This window comes from Phalacrocorax aristotelis, chromosome 6, assembly GCF_949628215.1.
Source record: "Phalacrocorax aristotelis chromosome 6, bGulAri2.1, whole genome shotgun sequence".
Classification (NCBI taxonomy): Eukaryota; Metazoa; Chordata; class Aves; order Suliformes; family Phalacrocoracidae; genus Phalacrocorax; species Phalacrocorax aristotelis.
In genome coordinates this window covers 58,498,820-58,518,180 of record NC_134281.1, presented here as the reverse complement: position 1 = coordinate 58,518,180, position 19,361 = coordinate 58,498,820, and the positions used below count along the sequence as shown (strand labels likewise).

At 42.7% G+C, this 19,361-nt stretch overlaps 1 protein-coding gene across 1 annotated transcript in view; it reads left to right on the top strand.

Moving 5' to 3' along the window:
* The window catches only part of ABCA4 (ATP binding cassette subfamily A member 4), a 76,436-nt gene extending 57,391 nt beyond the window's left edge, over nt 1-19,045 (top strand). The window contains exons 32-49 of the mRNA XM_075095520.1: nt 981-1,013; nt 2,181-2,286; nt 2,402-2,476; nt 3,338-3,507; nt 5,133-5,310; nt 6,735-6,850; nt 8,556-8,703; nt 10,159-10,282; nt 11,034-11,163; nt 12,032-12,152; nt 12,991-13,053; nt 13,165-13,271; nt 14,283-14,424; nt 14,975-15,109; nt 16,575-16,678; nt 16,767-16,859; nt 17,198-17,447; nt 18,330-19,045. Of these exons, the coding sequence (XP_074951621.1) occupies nt 981-1,013; nt 2,181-2,286; nt 2,402-2,476; nt 3,338-3,507; nt 5,133-5,310; nt 6,735-6,850; nt 8,556-8,703; nt 10,159-10,282; nt 11,034-11,163; nt 12,032-12,152; nt 12,991-13,053; nt 13,165-13,271; nt 14,283-14,424; nt 14,975-15,109; nt 16,575-16,678; nt 16,767-16,859; nt 17,198-17,447; nt 18,330-18,452 (2,218 nt within the window). The 3' untranslated portion in view covers nt 18,453-19,045. The remainder of the gene's footprint in view (nt 1-980; nt 1,014-2,180; nt 2,287-2,401; nt 2,477-3,337; nt 3,508-5,132; nt 5,311-6,734; nt 6,851-8,555; nt 8,704-10,158; nt 10,283-11,033; nt 11,164-12,031; nt 12,153-12,990; nt 13,054-13,164; nt 13,272-14,282; nt 14,425-14,974; nt 15,110-16,574; nt 16,679-16,766; nt 16,860-17,197; nt 17,448-18,329) is intronic.
* The last annotated feature ends 316 nt before the right edge of the window (nt 19,046-19,361 follow it).

Genomic DNA, 19,361 nt, shown 5'->3' with positions numbered 1-19,361 from the left:
GATGAATCAATCTTTGTTTTTCACAGGCAGTATTTTGTACCTGGCCATGAAATTCTTGTTTAATAATAACATAGCACCTGATGTGCCACAGTATTGCATAGACTTGAGCATCATATGCATATTCCTGATGTAAGAATAGGAGATGCTCGTTTTAGGGGAGTTAAATTGTTTTAATTATACCTATTAGTATAATCGGGTACTCCTTTATAAGTTACAGTGTTGACAGAATGCCCTGTTAATGGTAATTGTATCAATGGTGAGAAAACTCCTCTGCACAGCATGGTGAACTGCCTTGCAGAGATACTGGTTTGTAGCCACACCAGCACGCCCATCTGCCTGAGTTAATTATCACTTGCTTCCCAGAAGTGCTAGAGAGCCAAAGGACAATGTTACATAGCTACATCTATCCTACTGATAGCTTCTCGGCTTGCATGAGTGCCATGCATGGTAATTGGCTGCGCAGTGTCCGCGGCCTATTGCTGATTCAGGCCTTCCTACCTTTTCAGTTTCCAGCAGAGCTCTTGACATTCCCGTTATATTAGCTATGTGCTGGCTGCCTTTTACTGATTCCTCTTAGTACATGTCATAATTGCTGATATATCTTCTAAAATCACTTCATTATCAACTGAGGATAGAGCCAGTATGTGTCACTTTAGAAATCTTGCTTATCTCTGTATGAGCTGGAGATGAATCATGTCAGAAAACAAAACAAAAAAAAAAACCCAAAACCCACTGCAGGGAATAGCAAAAGTCCTGACAGCCCCACAACTCAAAGTAATCAGCAGCAATGAAAAAAGAAAGTGAATAAAACAAAAACAACAATAAAACAAGCAAAAAAACATAAACACCGAAAAAAGCTGTCTGGGGAAAACTGGAGATCTGCAAAGCATAGGAATTCACCTTTGATTTCCATTTAAGCCTGACAATACCGTTGACTCTGGTTCAGCGGATTGAGACAGGATTCTCTTTGTCTGTTTCAGCTTGAAGAGCAAATACTGGGTCAATGAGCAAAGGTAAGAAACCAATTCACAGATTATGGTGGTAAATAAAAGAACAATGAATTTCTATTTAACCATGGAGCCTCACAATGTTCCTCTGAAAGGACAAGGGGAATTGTGGCGGATAGTATGGAACAAAGAGATTACTTCAGTGGGAAATAGGTTAGGGATCAGCAAGGGATTTATAAAGACAAGGGGTTATGTTTGTTTGGTCTACCCCCACAAGGATGAAAGCCGGGGGCGCACAATGCAACTATCACAGTTTTATTACTTGCAAGAGTCAGACTAATGGGATCTGAGTGATGGGAAGTTACAATACAATACTGCACTATGCTGCAATACTGTCCTGATGCAGCTCTTTCAAAGTGCAACAGAAAAAATATGAATCCTCCAAAAAAAGTACCTGGGTAAGATGAAACCTAGACACCAGCTACCTAACACAGAAGTAAGAACCACAACTCCTCATCCCCGCTCTGAACATGTGCGGTAGTTACAAAACAGATCCCACGAGTGCTCCACACTTAGGTAGAGGCATCAGCTAACCCCAGTGTGATGTCTGCACTGCAGATGCTAAGCTTAGAAAGATGACTTATTAGCCTGGAGAACATACTTATGTAGCTTTTCATTAGCAGTAGGAATTCAGTTCAAAGGTAGCAGATGGGTGACTGGCTTCCTTCATGGAATATCTGCTTGTTCCTGTGGAAACATGACTTTCTATGGGATTAGTCTTTGGTTCATCTCATGCAATAGTATTTGTCATTATGGAGTATTGGCTGGCACCAGCATCGGTGGATACCTGCTCCTCTCAGGGCAACAAAAATTTTAACTGAGGTCCATGCCATCCTCAGTCCTCTGTGCTGTCCACACAGTTGAATGTCGATTATCTTGATTTAAAGATTTTACACTGTAGAAATAACTCTTTTCTCCAAATCTTCTACCTAAACAATAATTTTCTCAGGATCTTGGCATGAACCCCTTGGAAACTGGCAGAACTTCTATTATTTGTAAGCCCTGTAAAGATTTAATACAACTTGTTCAAAAAAGAGTGGAGATTGTTATACATTAATTATATGATGTATAGAAATTAAACTTTTATATTAAGTGGATTTTTAGTATTTCCATCTATGTACAGAGTTTTGGGTCTGTGGAACAAGTGACTGATGATACTGTTCTCTTTGTTAGGTATGGAGGAATTTCTATAGGAGGAAGGCTCCCAGTCCTTCATGTTTCTGGAGATCAAGTTGTCGATTTTTTAAGTGATCTTGGCCGAATGATGAATGTGACAGGAGTAAGCAAGATTTTTATGGGTTTTTTGTCCGTTTACTAAAGAATTGTTACAAAGCTGAAAACCTGCAGCATCGGATTCCACCCAGACAACTGATCTTTAGCCTCTTCTATTTTAGGGACAAGCTTCACTGGCTTCTGCTAAAGAAATGTCTAATTTCCTTAAATACATGGAAACTGAAGACAATATTAAGGTATTTGCTGGACGTAGTCTGCTAACTCACAGTCTTTCTTGACATAGACTTCAGATTGTGAGAATAGTGCTAGTGGCATTCTCAAGATGCAAGGAGAGCTATATGGTATAATACTATACTGATTACAAGTAATATGGGCTACAGTGTTAATGCAAAGTTATTTCTAATGTGAGATTTTTTAAAACTGTGTTCTTAGTAGTTCTTGCTGTCCTAAATACTTCTGAGTAGGACACATTCTGATAAATTTTAAAATGTGCTTCTGTAAAATCACTTGGCAGTCGTTGTCCAACCCTTTTTAAAGAATAGTTTGGCGTTTGTTCAGCCTGGAGAGGAGAAGGCTGAGGGGGGAATCTCATCAATGCTTAGAAATATCTGAAGGGTGGGTGTCAGGACGATGGGTCCGGGCTCTTTTCAGTGGTGCCCAACGCCAGGCCAAGGGGGGATGGGCACAAGCTGGAACACGGGAAGTTCCACCTGAACATGAGGACAAACCCCTTCCCTGTGCGGGTGCCAGAGCAGGGGCACAGGCTGCCCAGAGAGGCTGTGGGGTCCCTTCCCTGGAGACATTCACCCCCCGCCTGGACGCAGTCCTGTGCCCCCTGCTCTGGGTGTGCCTGCTCAAGCAGGAGGTGGGACGGGGTGAGCTCCAGAGGGCCCTCCCAACCCCTACCTTTTGTGACTGTGATAGCGTGCGAGCTCCTCCTGCTGGACTGTGCGAAGGAGCTACGAATTCCCGGTACTCGATCCTTCCCCGCTGCCAATGCCCACCGAAGCAGATGAAGGGCAGCCAAGTTTTCTCCTGCAGCTCTGGGTTATTAGTGAAGGCTTCTTAAATGAATCTGTGCTTTCTGACTCTTTTAGGTATGGTTTAACAATAAAGGCTGGCATGCTATGGTTAGTTTCCTTAACGTAGCCAATAATGCAATCCTTAGAGCTAACCTGCGGACTGGCCAAGCCCCTGACAAATATGGAATCATTGCTGTAAACCACCCTCTGAACCTCACTAAGGAGCAACTCTCTGAAGTCACTGTGTAAGTCTGCCTGTGCTCTGCTGCTGGCTTTTACCCCTCCCTTTCCTGGCAGTTTACCACCTCCAGTGTACTTGTACTCTGAGGAGAAATAGTTCGGTTGACAGACGGTGGAGGCCTTTCCCTGAAGTTTTATTCCAATCAAGAATTAGATATACAATCTATTCTCTTCTGTCTCATTATATTCCTATAAGAGTTCATTCCCATCCCACATAGGAATCTCCTATGACCATTGGTTTTACGTTGTTACGTGTTTCTGTTGATTCCCAAGCACAGAGATTCTGAAGTCTTCTGTTCCAAAGCCAAGAGATCTACCTGTGAAAAAGCACAGAGGTCATAATCAAAAAAGGATTTAGAAATTGACCTTAATTGACTACAGGTAGGCAGTAGTCATCAACCTCCATCTCAGTGCCAAGGACAGCACACCGGTAGATTTTCAATGGCATGTAGCAGGGTTGGTGTATTCCAGAATCTAAAAGCTATAATTTCTTGAAAAAGCCACTCCTAATAAGACATGACTTCCCACTCATGTCTCCTATTCTGTTCAGGAGTCAGTGAAACTGAACACTTCTGCCTTAGCACAGAGGCAAGATCTGTGCTTCATCTCACTGTCTGCAACTTGTCTCTTTGAGTTCTTCTTTTCCCAGCTCACAGAGTGTTCCTGAAAAGCACGATCGTTCACCCGATGTGCAAAAGGCCAAAATACACACAGTACACACAGTGGAGGCATTTTATTCATTTCATATTTGTGCAAAGGTGGGTGCTGGGTGGTAACTCCACAAAGCTAGCACACTGACCCAGAAAATCCAAGGCATTTGTACAGTTCAATGTGTCAATCACAGGTAATATTCCTGCCCCGCCCCCACTGATCGCTGGTTTCACTCTTTCTCACTTCATCTTCAAGGCACAGCTCCCATTAAATTTGCCATGCGTGCTCAGAGAGTGAGGGGCTAATTTGAGTAGGGGGCTTTCTGACCTATGGGCATGGTTTTTAGTATTATAATGAGGATAGTTCACCTAAAGGACACTTAGTTTTAGTTCTTATCAACATGCATAAACATCCCAATTAGTTGTTCTCCTTGACTTCATACTTTATCACTCAGCTTTAGGCTCTTCTGAGGCGGGATGTTCCCTTCTATCAGTCTCTTGGTTGTTCTTCAAGGATAGAGTTGTAAAACAAATGCTTCCCTCTTTCTCAGTTCCCTCCTCTGTCCGCCCAATTCTGTTTTGCAAAGGTCACATGGTCCATTGTTATTACTTAGTGGAAAATTCCATTTTCTTTGGGATATGACCAGAGCGCTTCGACTATTGTGCCTGATCGTCTAGTTTGAGACACACCATGCAGGAAAGGCTGTCAAACTGAGAGATGTGTGTGTATATATAGACACACATGAGCTGAACTGTCCCAGAGAATTAAGGCAAGTAAAAAATCAGGGAATGTTTGCGGCAGTCCCCAGCACAACCTGGGAGAATACACCAGCACATTTTGTAATTGGAAGAGTCTTCTACTTACAAAATAACCCTGCTACTTCTAGATCTTAAAAGTCCCTCCAGAGTGCCCAAATGCTAATATTGTGTTGTGTTGCATCCATTCCCTTGCTCACAGTCCCTCTTCTGCTCTGTTTTAGGCTGACCACTTCAGTGGATGCTGTTGTTGCCATCTGTGTGATTTTTGCCATGTCCTTTATACCAGCTAGTTTTGTTTTATACCTGATTCAAGAACGTGTAACAAAAGCCAAGCATCTACAGTTTGTCAGTGGTGTGAGCCCTGCGATCTACTGGCTAACTAACTTCATGTGGGACATAGTGAGTAACTGCTGATCTGATTTCATATGCAATTATTCCTGGGTTTGCATGAACAAGGGACTAGCCTGTGGATTGAGTGAAGGTGATTCTCAGCATTGCTAAGCATTCATTTCTTTGTTTCTCAGAGAGCCTGCTAAGGGTCTGACCTCCTAACTAATTGCAGATGTAGAAATTAAGTCGGGTGCACAGCTCATTATTCAACTAATGAAGCTGAAATTTTTGTAATCTTAGGGTTTCCAGTCCTTACAGCTGAATGTATAATAAAGTACAACTTACCATAGCAGTCGCCTGATGCTAGTCACTCCTGCCCTCTAGAAGAACCATAACGTGTTTCAAGATATTCAAGAAATCTAAGTGGGAGATTCACAGGCTGCTGAAACAGTAGCTGGAGGCCAGACAGAATACTCTAGGGTGTCTGAAATGGCATAGATGTATTGGTTTAGGTCATTGAGTCATGTTCACTGTGTTGTTCCAAAAGGATTTAGACCACAGGCCTGGGCTTGCTTAAACAGGGCTCAGCTACCCTCCCATTACTCCTCAGGGAGGAGTCACAAAGGAGCAAATTCTTTGCCTGGTGGAGGCACAGCAAGGGGCTTGTTTTCTAGCCATGCCTTCTCGACAAAGAGAGTGGCCAAGGGTTTATGCAATAAGAAAAACATGATTGTGGAACTGAAAAGAATAATTAAAAAGGGAAAAAAAAAAAAAAGAAAAAATAATTGAAAAGACCCAAACTCTTTGGGCTTTGGAAGGTGCTTTTTCGGGAGAAGGTAAAGCAAAGCGTTAATTGAGTAAATGAGGGAGTAGAAGCAGGTCTTCGAGTTCCTGTCCCCTGCTGGTCACAGCAGCCTCCCAGCAGCTTCCTTGACAGGAATTCTGCTTGGCTGTGGCCCCTGACAGCATGATGTAAAGGTGTTAATTGGTGTTAGCAGTTCTGTGAAATGCCACCTTCCATTCTGCATGGGGAGCTCTGTGCATTGCAGTAGACTAGCGCTACTTCTACTGAGCAGAGAAATTGAGAAGGGCAGCGGCCAACACACTCGCTTCAGCCTCCTCCCAGGAACATGGCTCAAGTAACTAGGTTTTCCCTCCTACACAGCCTTTGCATCACCAGAAACTGCACTTCCCTTGCGTACCCACAGCCTCCTTCTGTGAGCAGCCTGCCTGCAGGACCATGAAATAATTGGCTTCCAGAAACAACAATATATGTTGTATTTTTGATGAACAGTCTGATAAGAGATGTCTCAGAAAAAAATGTTGAGTGCTGCCAGGGACCCATTGATCCAAAAGCATGAGTGTGACTAGTCTAGCTCATAAATTCCAGTGTTCCTCAGTACAAAATCCTTTTGGAATAATGCGTAGGATCTGGATATGTTTGCAGACCTTCTCAGGTCTTACGCACTGATCTTCACCCTGTGACGTGGCAGGTGAATTATGCACTGAGCGCTGGCATGGTGGTGGTCATATTCGCTGGATTCAACAAGAAGGCATACACTTCTCCGACTAATCTCCCCGTGCTTGTTGCCTTGCTGCTTCTGTACGGGTGAGTGTTCAAGGTTCTTCCTGCACGTGAGGCCCTGTATATCACATGGAAATGATTTCATGTTATTGAGCTTGGTACTTGGCGAAATGCAGCTTTAAAGAATAAAACTGAGTGGGTACAGGTTAGAACTGGATTCTGTCCCCGCTCCAGGATATTTACACACTCTGTCTGGCCACATGCTGTAGAGGAGAAATTTTTTTTTGTCACTGCCTTACTTTTTTTGAGCATTAAATGTGATCCTTACAGGAAAGCGTATTTGTTTGGTTTGCTGCTTTCTGATATGTACATTGTGTAGGAATTTAGTGGTTGTTTTTTTGCCTCATTGACAGCCAATACTAAAATAACTTCCAGCATTCAACCCAAGGGCAAAGAGTACTGAGTCTTCAACACTTTTTTTAGCTTCAAATGAGCATTTATACTGGCAAAACAGCATTTTATAAGGCTGGCTGAAATTCACTTTCTCTCATTTAATTGGCCTTCATCTAAAAAATCGTATTCCTGAGAGCCCTGCAGCTGATGTAGTCTAGGCAAAATGATTGGCCACATCTATTTCTAGGGTTAAAGAAAGAAACTAAGCTTTTCACATCCTCTTATGTATACCACAAACTAAGCCTAAGAGGGTACAGTTTTTTTCTGGGCAGACTACCTTTACTTTTCTGAAGGTTTTGTGGTTTTTGAATTAAAATCCTGACAAAATGCAAAGCATTATTATCATTTAATGTCTGTAAAATAGCCCATGTTTAAAAATGCTATCAGAATGTTAATTTGTTTTAATTTTTCATTGTATATTTTTAAAGTGCAATAGTGGTATCTTTAATAAGTTGTTGTGGCTCTGTTTTTTTTTTTCAAATACAGTAATTCATGGCCATGTGGATGGGCATTGAAAATGTATTTGCATATTTTAAAGCACCTACCAAGACGAAATTTTCAGAAAAAATATAATCACATGGCAGTCACTTCAATAATAATTTCATAATTTGCTACTTAAAATAAAAAACAGAAAAGAAGGTAAATTCATAATCATGTATTAGCCCTTGCACCCAGCTCCAGTCACAGTGGGAAGTTTTATTTCTGACAGTGTGTGTATTGTCCTGTTAAGCAATTCAGGTTGTTGGTACTGAATTCTTCCCAGTTAGACTGAGGGTTCCTAAGCATTGTAAGCGTATTCCAGAGGAACACGCTCCTCTTGTTCTGCCGCACGTGTGTTTGCTGTGTCCCAGAAATCATGGCACAAGAAGCTACTGATCAGGAGTAAAAAAAAAAAAAAACAATGGTAGAGGAGTTAGAAAAGAATATCAAAATGTGCAGAGTTTGATTTCTTTGGACAGTTCCAAAGGCTGAGGAGGATCCAGCAAAGCAGAGCGTCCTGTTTGCTTTATCTAACATGTCTGTGTTTCTCCCTCCTGGTGTACAACCTGGTGAGATGTGCAAGGATACCTGGGGTGCTGATAACCTTGCTAGCATTATGTTTTCTCAATTTTAGCTGTTTTTATTGCCTTGCATTTTAAACAGCAAAAAAGACTAAGCAGAAAAGACTTTTTATCTAGTGTCTGGGGGAAGAATGCTGTAGTGGCATCTCTGGTTGGCTACACCATTTCATTCCACTTGGGATGAGAAGAAAGCTCAGCTTTGTGTTTTTGTTAGGCCAACTGACATGAGAATGCTGAGAAGCTATTGTCATAGTTTTTCTCTCTTTTGCATGCAGATGGGCAGTAATTCCCATGATGTACCCTGCCGCTTCTTTCTTCAGTGTCCCTAGCACTGCTTATGTTGCTTTGTCTTGTATTAATCTCTTTGTGGGGATCAACAGCAGTGCCATCACGTTCATCCTGGAGTTATTTGAAAATAACCCGGTAAGTAATATTTTTGTTGACACCTGGTTTTAAAGAGCTGTGCTAAGGGTGTCCGAGCATAACCGTCTCTAACAGCAACTGTCTTCCTCCACCTTGCCATTTTTTTCTGGCAGTAGATGAGCTGGGAACTTGCTGAGTAACTGCAGGTGAGCAGAATAACCCAGAGGAGGGACTCAGGACAATCAATATCTTGGGCTACACACACATGGGATGCCATTGAGTGTTCTTCATCCCTTTGAGCAAACTTCTGTGTGCCTTCACAGCTGGGGAGGAGGGCACACGGCACTTCGTGCTTGCTTCTGCAGCACAAGGTTGTACGGGAAGAGGTAGATGGTAGAAAATCATAGAGTCACCACTAAGTAAAGAAAGATACTCCTGCTAGTCATTGTGTTAGAGGAGACGTTCTGCTTATATCAGCATTTTGAGAATTTCCCAAAAATGTTATAATGCCACCAGGGAAGGTGACAGGAAGTACAAGAATAGACAGAATATAGTGAGTGCCAAAATTATTTCTTAGAAAGGCCAAGAGATCAGTTTACGAAACACAGTTGGCTTGTGTGCACCACTACCACCACCTCTGCAGTTGCTGATACTCTGGCCACTGAGACGGACACCCTTTCTACATCTGACAGCAATCCAGTTAGCTGTCCCTACTGGTAGTGTGTTTTCAGACACCATGTGCTGATCAAGCATTGTTGTTTGCTGGGAAGGAGAAACAGATCTTGGTTCAGTTCATGGTTTCAAGGGCCAGCTTTATGATACTTTCTGTCCCCAGTGTTCCTGCATTCTCAGGCATGCCCAGGGTTCAATCTAGTGCCGGGCAGTTGGTGGGGCAGCAGGCCAGTGTTGTTATCTTTGAGAATGTGTCTCTGTTGGAGAGAGACTGTCTCTAGAGGGAAAATTGCCTTTCTATGGATTTAGCAGTGGTGGACCTAGACTGGTACTGGCACTTACACTCTTTTGGGTGTCTCCATGTTGCACCAAAGCCTGCTGTGTAGTTATGGCCAGACACTGGTACTTTTCAATGGTGTGGCAGTCCTGATTATGGAAATATTCCAGCCGTATTCCAACATTGTATTCCAGCTGTAAATAAGGATGTTACGACAGAAATATACCACTCTTCCTTGTTGCTTACAGTTGCTGTTTATAATAGCTGACACCAGAATTACACGTTACCTATGCTAGGTAGCAAAATACTTCATTACAAAGATTAATTTCTCTCCCCATTGACAGTTTTTCAGAAGCACCGTGGCCGGTGCAGCGTATGCCAGCATTCTGCTGTGCTCTGTTCCAGGTTGCAGATGCTTTGGGTGTAGCTTGATAAATACTCTTGTTTTGTCTCTTGTAAGAACACAGAACATCCAGCTTCTCTGACATGACAAACAACTTTTCAGTCATGTTGCTATGTTTTCTTAAAGAAGTCTGGTTTCATTATGTTGTTTCTCTTTCTTATAGTCTTTGCTGAAGTTTAATAAAGCATTGAAAAATGTGCTGATTGTCTTCCCACATTTTTGCCTGGGCCGTGGACTCATTGACTTGGCCATGAACCAAGCCGTGACTGAAGTATATGCCAGGTTTGGTAAGTAAGAGCCGATAAGCAACGAGTTATATTGGTCTTACATATCCTGACCTTGGATGAGACAGTTGGAAGTGTTATCTTGAAAAATTAGTGGCTGTTTCTGAAATTCTCCCCTTTCACATCACCAGGTGGATGAGGACTATGAAAGTTCCACCTCTCCGAAGGAATTGCAGCTTCTGAAACGGCTGCCAGAACTCTACGGCCTAACCAGTAGTCTCTCTTGGAAATGAAGCCATTTGTTCAGACACTCTGGTGTCTTTTTATCATTTGTTGTGAAGCCCTTAGATCATTACAGTAGGATATATTATTTCATTTAATTTGAATAGTTCAGCAGTCCTCGTGTTAATGCATGAAGTGGCTGCTGTTCTTCAGATGCATCCGCTTGGGATGTGGCTCTCTTTATATCAAACAACTTTTTGTTGAAAGAATAGTCATGTAGCAGAACTCATCTGTTTTTATAAAAACCATGTATGTCTTCCACATAATCCATGCAAATTTCATGTTATGATATCCAAATTAGTGCCTACTCAGAGAGCTTATATTAATTTTTGCTTCCATGCAGGAGCTGAGCTTTAAGTGTATTTTCTTAAGAATCTTTATAAGACGCTGGAAAATTGAGACATTGCCTGATCATGACCAAATAAAGTACAGATTTTCATCCTAAACCATTATGATTATGCCATTTGTTCTGAGGAGCAGAGTTTTGTTTCAGCAGTGTTTCACCCTGCTTTCTGGTGCTCTTTCTCCAAAGGTGAGGAGCATGTTTCCAATCCTTTTCAGTGGGACTTTGTTGGAAAGAACCTGGTTGCCATGGCCGTCCAAGGCGTTGCATTCTTCATTCTGAATCTCCTTATGCAGCACCGTCTGTTCTCCACAAGATGGTATGTCTGAAGGCTTGTATTAATGTTCCTTTGTTAAGAGGGTGAGTGTCTTTGTTGTTCTCTGTCCCTCTTTTTTCTTTTTCTCTGAAATTTTCACCTTTTTTTTTTCTGTTTGCTTACCCAATTTCATCTTAATTTGTTGATATGCTGGTTCAAGAAAGCATGTACAAATGTACATTACCTTAACAGGATTTAAGAATATATTATTAAAGAAATGAGTTTTCTTGAATTAAGACTTCAAAGTAAATTTTTTTTAGATTAAGACATTGTGATGGTGAGATTATAAAATTACTTGGAAAGTTTGTCATGTCCTCAGTACTGGCATGAGGTACTAGCCTGACATCCCAAGACAGGAATTCTAGTCCGTTGCACGGGGCAGTTGCAGCCTGGACACTGTGCAAGCTTTGCAGATGTGCCCCTGCCTCAGTGAAAGCAGGTACCTTCCAGGTGTGAGTGGGTCGCTCACCCCAGCTCGAGATCACCAACCAGAGTACTAATTGGTGCAATTATGAAACTATTGTCTTACAGGGACTCAAAGATCTGTAGAAGGACTATCCTTAGCTACCAAAGAGCAGCCATATAGCAAAAGCTGTGGCTGAGGGGCAGGTTATGTTATATCAGTGACTGACAAGGCGTGCTCTTTTGAGCAAACCTTTTCCTCCCTTTTTAGTATTTAGCGATGAACTTTCAAAGGACAGGGATTCTCCCAACAGCATGAATGCTCCAGCCAGCGTCACGTTAAGTTTCAATCCCACTGATTCCACCAGCCACGTTTTTGGCAATTGATTCGCCGTTGTTTCACACTGTTACTCTAATTGTACCCAGGGCAACTCATTGTTTCTGCAATCAATCTCTTGGGCTTTTCCAGGTTTGCTGAGACTTCCACGTCACCTATTATTGGGGAAGATGAGGACGTTGCAGAAGAAAGAAAAAGAATTATGAATGGAGGGAACAAAAGAGATATCTTAGAATTACAAGAACTGACCAAGGTAATATTTTGAGAAGAATGAAACAAATGAGTCTAGTGTAAGTTTATTCTTTCAAAATGTATTTCAGCTGTGGATTCAGACGGTATTCTTTTCAAGATCAACCTTGTGCCTTAGAAAATAGCAAATGTTTTGGAAGTCAAGGCTTGACATGTTATTTGGCTATTTCCTTTGATTAGAAATCAAACCACAGGGAAGTCCAGCAAGACCAGGGCAACCCTCCCCACTTAAGGGATTTTTGTTTTGACCTCACATTGTCTGACACGACTGTTGTCTTTTGAGTGCCCATTTCTACTACTAGTCTTTTCTTCTGCAATGCTGGTTTTCCATAGGCAAGTTTCAGTCTCAAGTTAACCATGTGGTTCCTTTCACATTGAGGGCTACAGTTATTGCTAATTATTGTCTTTCCAGACATTGAAGGTGTCTGAGTTATGCTGTCAGACCACATACAAACTTGAGCTACAGAAATACAAAAAGTACACACATTGCTGGGATCCCATGAATAGAGAACTGGAATATCATTCTTCAGACTATCTTGCTGGATTGTTCCACTGTGGTTTGATATGTCCGAGATACCTTGTCCCAGCATAGCGTGCTGAAGATATGAAGTAAAAGGCTGCATGCAGAAAATTTGGTAATTTTAGGGGTCATTATGAATTTATTTAATGTAACTAAATGTCTGACTTTGTAGAATGCTTAGTCTTTTGTTTTATTTACTCCTGTCTTGTTTCTAAAGTTGCCTCATCCCAATAACATTAAACTAAAAAATTCAGAAGACTTTCTTTGCTGTAGATGTCTTCAAATAGGATTTTTCTTTTTTTTTCCCCCCCTGTCAATTTAGATTTATGCAGGTAGGCGCAAGCCTGCAGTGGACAGACTCTGTGTGGGCATCCGTCCTGGAGAGGTACGTTGTTCAATAGCACCAGATTACATTCCGTGGGTGAGTTCAGATTGCGCGCCCCTGCTGATTTGCAAGTTGGAAATACTAAAGAATGTGATAAATTTTGTAATTTAGTGCTTTGGTCTTTTGGGAGTGAATGGCGCTGGCAAAACAACAACGTTCAAAATGCTGACTGGAGATACTGATGTGACATCTGGAGATGCTGTAGTGGCCGGCAATAGGCAAGTACCTTAAAAAAACCCTGTGACAGTCCATTTACTGGGGTAGAACTGCCCAGATTATAGGCTTTGTGACCCAGCAGCTCTTTTCCAGTTTTGTGGCACTGAGAGAGACCACAGCTCACACATACTGGCACTTTATGCTTTTAACACTCTGTGTTGTAAAGCCTGTGGCTAAGTTACAGGAATGCCAACAGTGGGACAAGGCTCCCAACGTTCCTAGTCGGATCGAATGGGAAGAGCTCACAAACATAAGACAACCAGTCCGACAGGGTACTTTGAGCTGAGCTTTGGGACTTTTCTCTGGCTGTTTCTAGCATCTTTGTTTACACAGTGCTGGCATAATGTCATAAGTTAATGCAGCGTGATCTGGTATTCGCTTATGCTAGTTTAGCTCCAGGTTGTGTGTCTTCATTTGGTAGGTGTAGTTGGGATTTGATGCTTTGCCCATTGATGTGAATTGAACAATAGCTGTTTTGTTGCCAGGACGTCATCCTGGGCACCCTGCTCTAGGTGACCCTGCTTGAGCAGCGTGGGTGGGCAAGGTGACCTCCAGGGGCCCCTTCCAACCCCAACCGTTCTGTGATTCTGTACTTCTGCTGTTACTACCAACAACGCAGTAGCCTTGTCTCTCACCTGTCTGTTCCCAGTGACCACACTCTGAGGTGAAAGTGACTGGGTTTTTTTTTCTTCTAGAAATAAACACCATTTGCAAAAAATATGATCTGAGTGGCCATTCAGAGAACTTCATATTAAGTTAGCCTGTACTTACACAGGAAAATGGATGAGGGGAAATGGGCTTACACTCTTAACCAGGACTGAGCTGACTTAGATGAGAATATACTCCTTGCTATTCTGTACAGACAGATATTTTAGCAGGATGTTGTATCAGGAGGAGTTCATTTTCCTCTTACAAAAGTGGTTGCCCCAGAAAAGATTGATTTTATTCGAAGCATCCATCCCTGTCCCACACCTAGAATTATAGAGATAAGATTCTTTCCTTTGTTTTTCCAGTATATTGACCCACATTTCTAACGTCCATCAAAGCATGGGATACTGCCCTCAGTTTGATGCCATTGATGACCTGCTCACAGGACGAGAACACCTCTACTTATATGCACGCCTGCGGGGGGTTCCAGCAGAGGACATCAAGAGGGTAAAGCATTCTTGCTTTTGACTTAGAGTGACAGTGGATATTTGTGACGATTAACTGGGTTCGTAATGTGCCAAGGGCCAGAATTTCCAAAGCGGGCTTGGCATTCTGTGTGTTGAAGTCCTGGGAGTGGTTTCTGTCATTTGGACAGTTAAGCGCAAGGCTGCGCTACTAAATGGCAATAACGGCACTTGCAAAACTGTGGTCCCAACCATGAAAGGCTCAAGATGCAATTGCTGTGACTCAGAACTGCACTGGTCACTGTCTTGTTCTTGTCTTTAAAGTCGTTTATATATAGGAAAGAAAACATGTAGAAGATTCCAGAAGAAAATAATTTAAATTCTTGCACAGATAGGAATTCTACAGCTGAGGCTGGCTTATGGCTTTCCTTCAAGTAGTTAGGATTCCCCTCATCATCATAAATTTTTTGGACTCCCCTGATCAGTGTGCTAAAGCCCAGGGGACTGCCAGGTCTCAGCCAGAAGAGGGATGTATCAGCAGTCCTGTCTGGTATGCGTTAGCTGCTCTGTGAAAAAGACGGTCTCTCTCGTAGGTTGCCGAGTGGGGCATCCAGAAGCTGGGACTTCCCCTGTACGCAGACCACCTGGCTGGGACCTACAGCGGCGGCAACAAGCGCAAGCTCTCCACTGCCATTGCGCTGATAGGCTGCCCGCCGCTCGTCTTGCTGGTAAGTGCCATGGCAACAGAGCTCTGTGACAGGTCAGACAACATCTCGTAGCACGAGTATATTTATGACAGTCCTTGCAAGCTCCTTTCTGCCCTCAACTTACACCTACTTCAGGGTAATTTTGAGTTCTTTAATTTCAGGGATAGACTAGGATGCATAACTATGTTTTCAGTGGGCCCCAAGTGATTATGAAAGAAAGATCTTCAACAAAGAATGGTTTGAGATAAAATCTATAATCCAGGCAAATCTGAATTTAAATCTGCGTTGGGTTTCAGTCTGCCTTTCCTTGTCAGAGTATAACTGCTCATGTAAATGATCTCATGACATATACCTGGCCGCTTTATCCTGCAGAACAGAGGAGGATAACCTCCCTTTTGCAGCCTGTAATATCTTTGGAATAAATTATACAAATTTAGACTAAACTATACAAATGCTGAAATGTAGTTCCCATCAAGTAACGTAAGTTATCAGACAATTGCGTATCTCAAGGGAAATTCTAAATGCAATTACTACAAAAAAAATCTTTATTTAGGTTATACTGTACCACCTTAATTTGAAGGCTGAAAAGAAACATTTTAGTAACATTTTAACAGCACGGTTCCTTGTGCCATTTAATGTGCCTTTACATGTATGCTGCCTGTACGTAGTAAACAGCCAGATAAAATGTTTTCTCATAATTTCTCAAGACAAAATATTGAATGAAATTTTCTTTTCTCCCCAGGATTTTATTTTTAATCTTTTTGTTACGAACTGGGTTAACTGATTTATGCAGGAACAGATCCTTAGCTGGTGTAAATCAGGGTGACTTCACCAGCTTCTTGGGTTGAGATATGTGTTCTATATGTTTATGTAAGAAAGAAGGTTACCTGGGCAGAACTCGCTGTCCTCTTACATGAGTTGTTGCCCCGGAACAGAAGGACTTTATTCGAAGTGTCCATCTCTGTGTTACAGCTGGTATTATAGAGATAAGAGTCTTTCCTTTGTTTCTCCAGTATATTGACCTACATCTCTGATGTCCATCAAAACATGGGAGCCAAACTTGACACAATTTGATATAACTGCTGATGCACGAGACTCTTTCCATTCATTTCTATTTGGTGCTAAATTATTTTTTAATAGGATGTCACAAATGCTTATATTTTTGATACCTAAGACCCTAGCCTGGGGACCGCCTTTGTTGTTGTGGTCTCTGCCTTCCCTCCCCTGTAGCTGTGCCCTACACAGATGGCATGATATTCTCACCTGAGGTTTCTTGTATTTGTTTCCTTCCTGCTTTGTGCCACAAAGTCCATCGGTACCCATTCGCTCATACGCTTCTCAAGGCACGTGTGCTTTCTCAAGGCGCAGATTTCAGTGGGAAGCAGCTATTTGCTAAAGCCCAAACACACAATGACTTGGTTCTAAATAGAATTTATTTTTGTTACCTGCTTCTCTGACTCTGATTGTCTTAACCTTTGCCTTTGAGGATGAACCGACTACTGGAATGGACCCTCAGTCCCGGCGCCTCCTGTGGGACTCGATCGTCAGCGTGCTCAGAGATGGGCGAGCTGTGGTTCTCACCTCACACAGGTAAAAAGAGTTTGGAATTCAGAATCCCAGAGTAGCTGAAGTTCATCTGATGGCTTTTATCTCAAATACCTGTTCTCTGTTTTGGAAGCATGGAAGAATGTGAAGCCCTCTGTACTCGTTTAGCCATCATGGTAAAAGGAACCTTCAAATGCCTGGGCACAATTCAGCAGCTAAAATACAAGTAAGTAGAATATTTTTATGGTGTTTTTTAACGTGAAAACTTAGTGTATGTGACGTGTACCGTCCTTAATAGAGCAATCCCACCTGAAGAGCTGTTGTTTAAACAGACCCATTTCTGGGTGCGACTCTAGTATCCTAGACAATGTCAGCAGACCTCATTTCAACTCGTTACGCTACACACCACTTCTGCAAGGCAAAGACAGAGCTTCTAAAAGGCTAGATCTTGTGCCTTACTTTTCAGATACTGTTAGTGTTTTCGTAGCTGCTGAAAATGACTTTCCTTCCTGAATAATGAAACCATCTCTTCATCTGATTCCCAAATCCACATGTACTTCCCAGGTTTGGAGATGGCTACATTGTCACCCTGAAAATCAAAGCTCCGAAGTCTGGGCTGCCTCCAGACCCTACTCCTGCCGAGCAATTCATACACACAAACTTCCCAGGGAGTTTGCAGAGAGAGAAGCACTACAACATGCTGCAGTATCAGATTTGCTCCTCCTCTCTGGCTAAGATTTTTCGGTTAATAATCTCCAATAAGGAAAACTTGCATATTGAAGAATATTCTGTGTCTCAAACAACTTTAGATCAGGTGAGTGAAAAATAAAAGCATCCACGAGAAAGCCTGTCTGGTGAGAATTAGGCAATGCAGTGCGGATGTATCCAAACAGCTAAAGGACCAGACCGTTCAGAGTAGAGAAATTATCTCGTCCCTCTTTCTCAGGCAAGATTCCCAGGCACCTCATCAAAGAGGGTGGATCGCATATGAAACCTGTAACTCAGTCCCTGCACAAGCAGGTGCTGTTTGAGAGCTGGTAAGACAGTGTTTCCCAGGTGACAGAATTCACACAACCCATTCCTTCAGGAGCAGCAGCCCGAGTGAGGTCAGCGATTCAGAGCGAGACTTGCTGGGCTGGGAATGACATTTTATTTTAAATAAGAGATTTGGACTCTGTTGTGTCAGCGATATGGTGATATCTAGTTAAATGGTTATATGCCTCTGTCATGCACTTTTATACAGGAGCAATCAGACACACAAAACCTGGGAAGTCCGTTGGGACTGTTGGCAACACCCACTTGCTAGAGGGTATCAGCCCCATCTGCCTGCTTTCCTGCGCAGCCAAGGGTCCACATATGCAAAGCTGCCTTTGATGGCAATGCTAGAGGGACATTCCTGGCTGCCCTACAGCTTCCTACTAAAACGTTCTGTCTCCTCTTCCCCATCCCAACCAAACTCATGCAAGTCACACAAACCTTGCTGAACCCATCTCCTGCTTAAGGAAAAATAGGATTTTAGTTGCAAGTCAGTGCATCCAAAGGAGGGAAGTTGCAAGGAAGTTTATCAAAAAAAAGAAGAAATTCCCCTTTCTGCCTCTTCCCTGCAGAGAGGCCAAGAGGATGCAAATGTACGGAGACGTTCCACTAACTCGTCTCACTTGATGAGACGGTGACGTTTTCTGCTTTCCTCACACAGGTTTTTGTGAACTTTGCTAAGCAGCAGATGGAGGATGAGGAAATTCCTTTGCATCCCCGTGCAGCTGGAGCCAGCCGAGAAGCAAAGGTATCCCCTGCTTCGCATCAGCAGGCAGTTGCATAGACTATTCCTACAGCCACTAGCGCTTAGAGTGTGCACAGTGCAGAGACGTGCCATACCGGAGCAGTACGAGGGCAAAACAGAGGTACCCACACTCAGCATTTCGCTGCTGTGCTCACAACAGTGACAGCCCCAGCAACAGCCAACTTCTGCTGCTCCACCCGGAACGCTGCATGCTGAAAGCGTCAAAGGAAAGGCAGGTCCTTGCTATAGAACAAAATCTTCCTCTAACATAAGGTTCATCATAAGATACGAGAAGCCTCATTCCTCCTCTTTGACACATAAAGAGCATTAAAGACAGTTTCTCCATCCGGTCATTTCAGGCTGGTTGGTTTTTCTTGTTTAACTCTTAAGTCAACCACTAGCAGCCAGCAGAGAGCATTGCCCAGCTTAGAAGTGGACTCCTGCCATCCTGAGTGCGCGGGACTACCAAGGTCAGCACATCGGTGCTGGCTGATGGGGTGTGTGTGGGGATATTGCTCCGCTTCCACACTGGGCTGCCAGCGAACACAGATGGTTGTCTCGGCAAGATTGGGAAGAATTAATTCAGGTCTCAGACCCAGGCAAGAAATTTGCTTTAAAAAAAAAAAAAGAAAACCTTAATGAAAATAATCTCATCTTCAAGCTTCTCAAACAGAAGCAGGACATCAAAACGGAGATTAAAAGGAAAGTATGGCCAAATCTGCCAAAAGCTTTGTTTTCTCATGGAGGCCTAGAAAGGTATCTTTGTTACTAAACAGACCAAATTTTTCTTCTTCCCTGTGACTGGACCTTAAGTGGGTGTAAAGTGTGAATAAGGTATGTGCTTTCTCTGTGCTCAGAAGGAAAGTTTCAGCCTGCTTGTACTCCACACTGCACTCAGCAGGAAATCATTTGGCATTTGGCTGTGGTTCACAGTTAAACTAGTGGAAA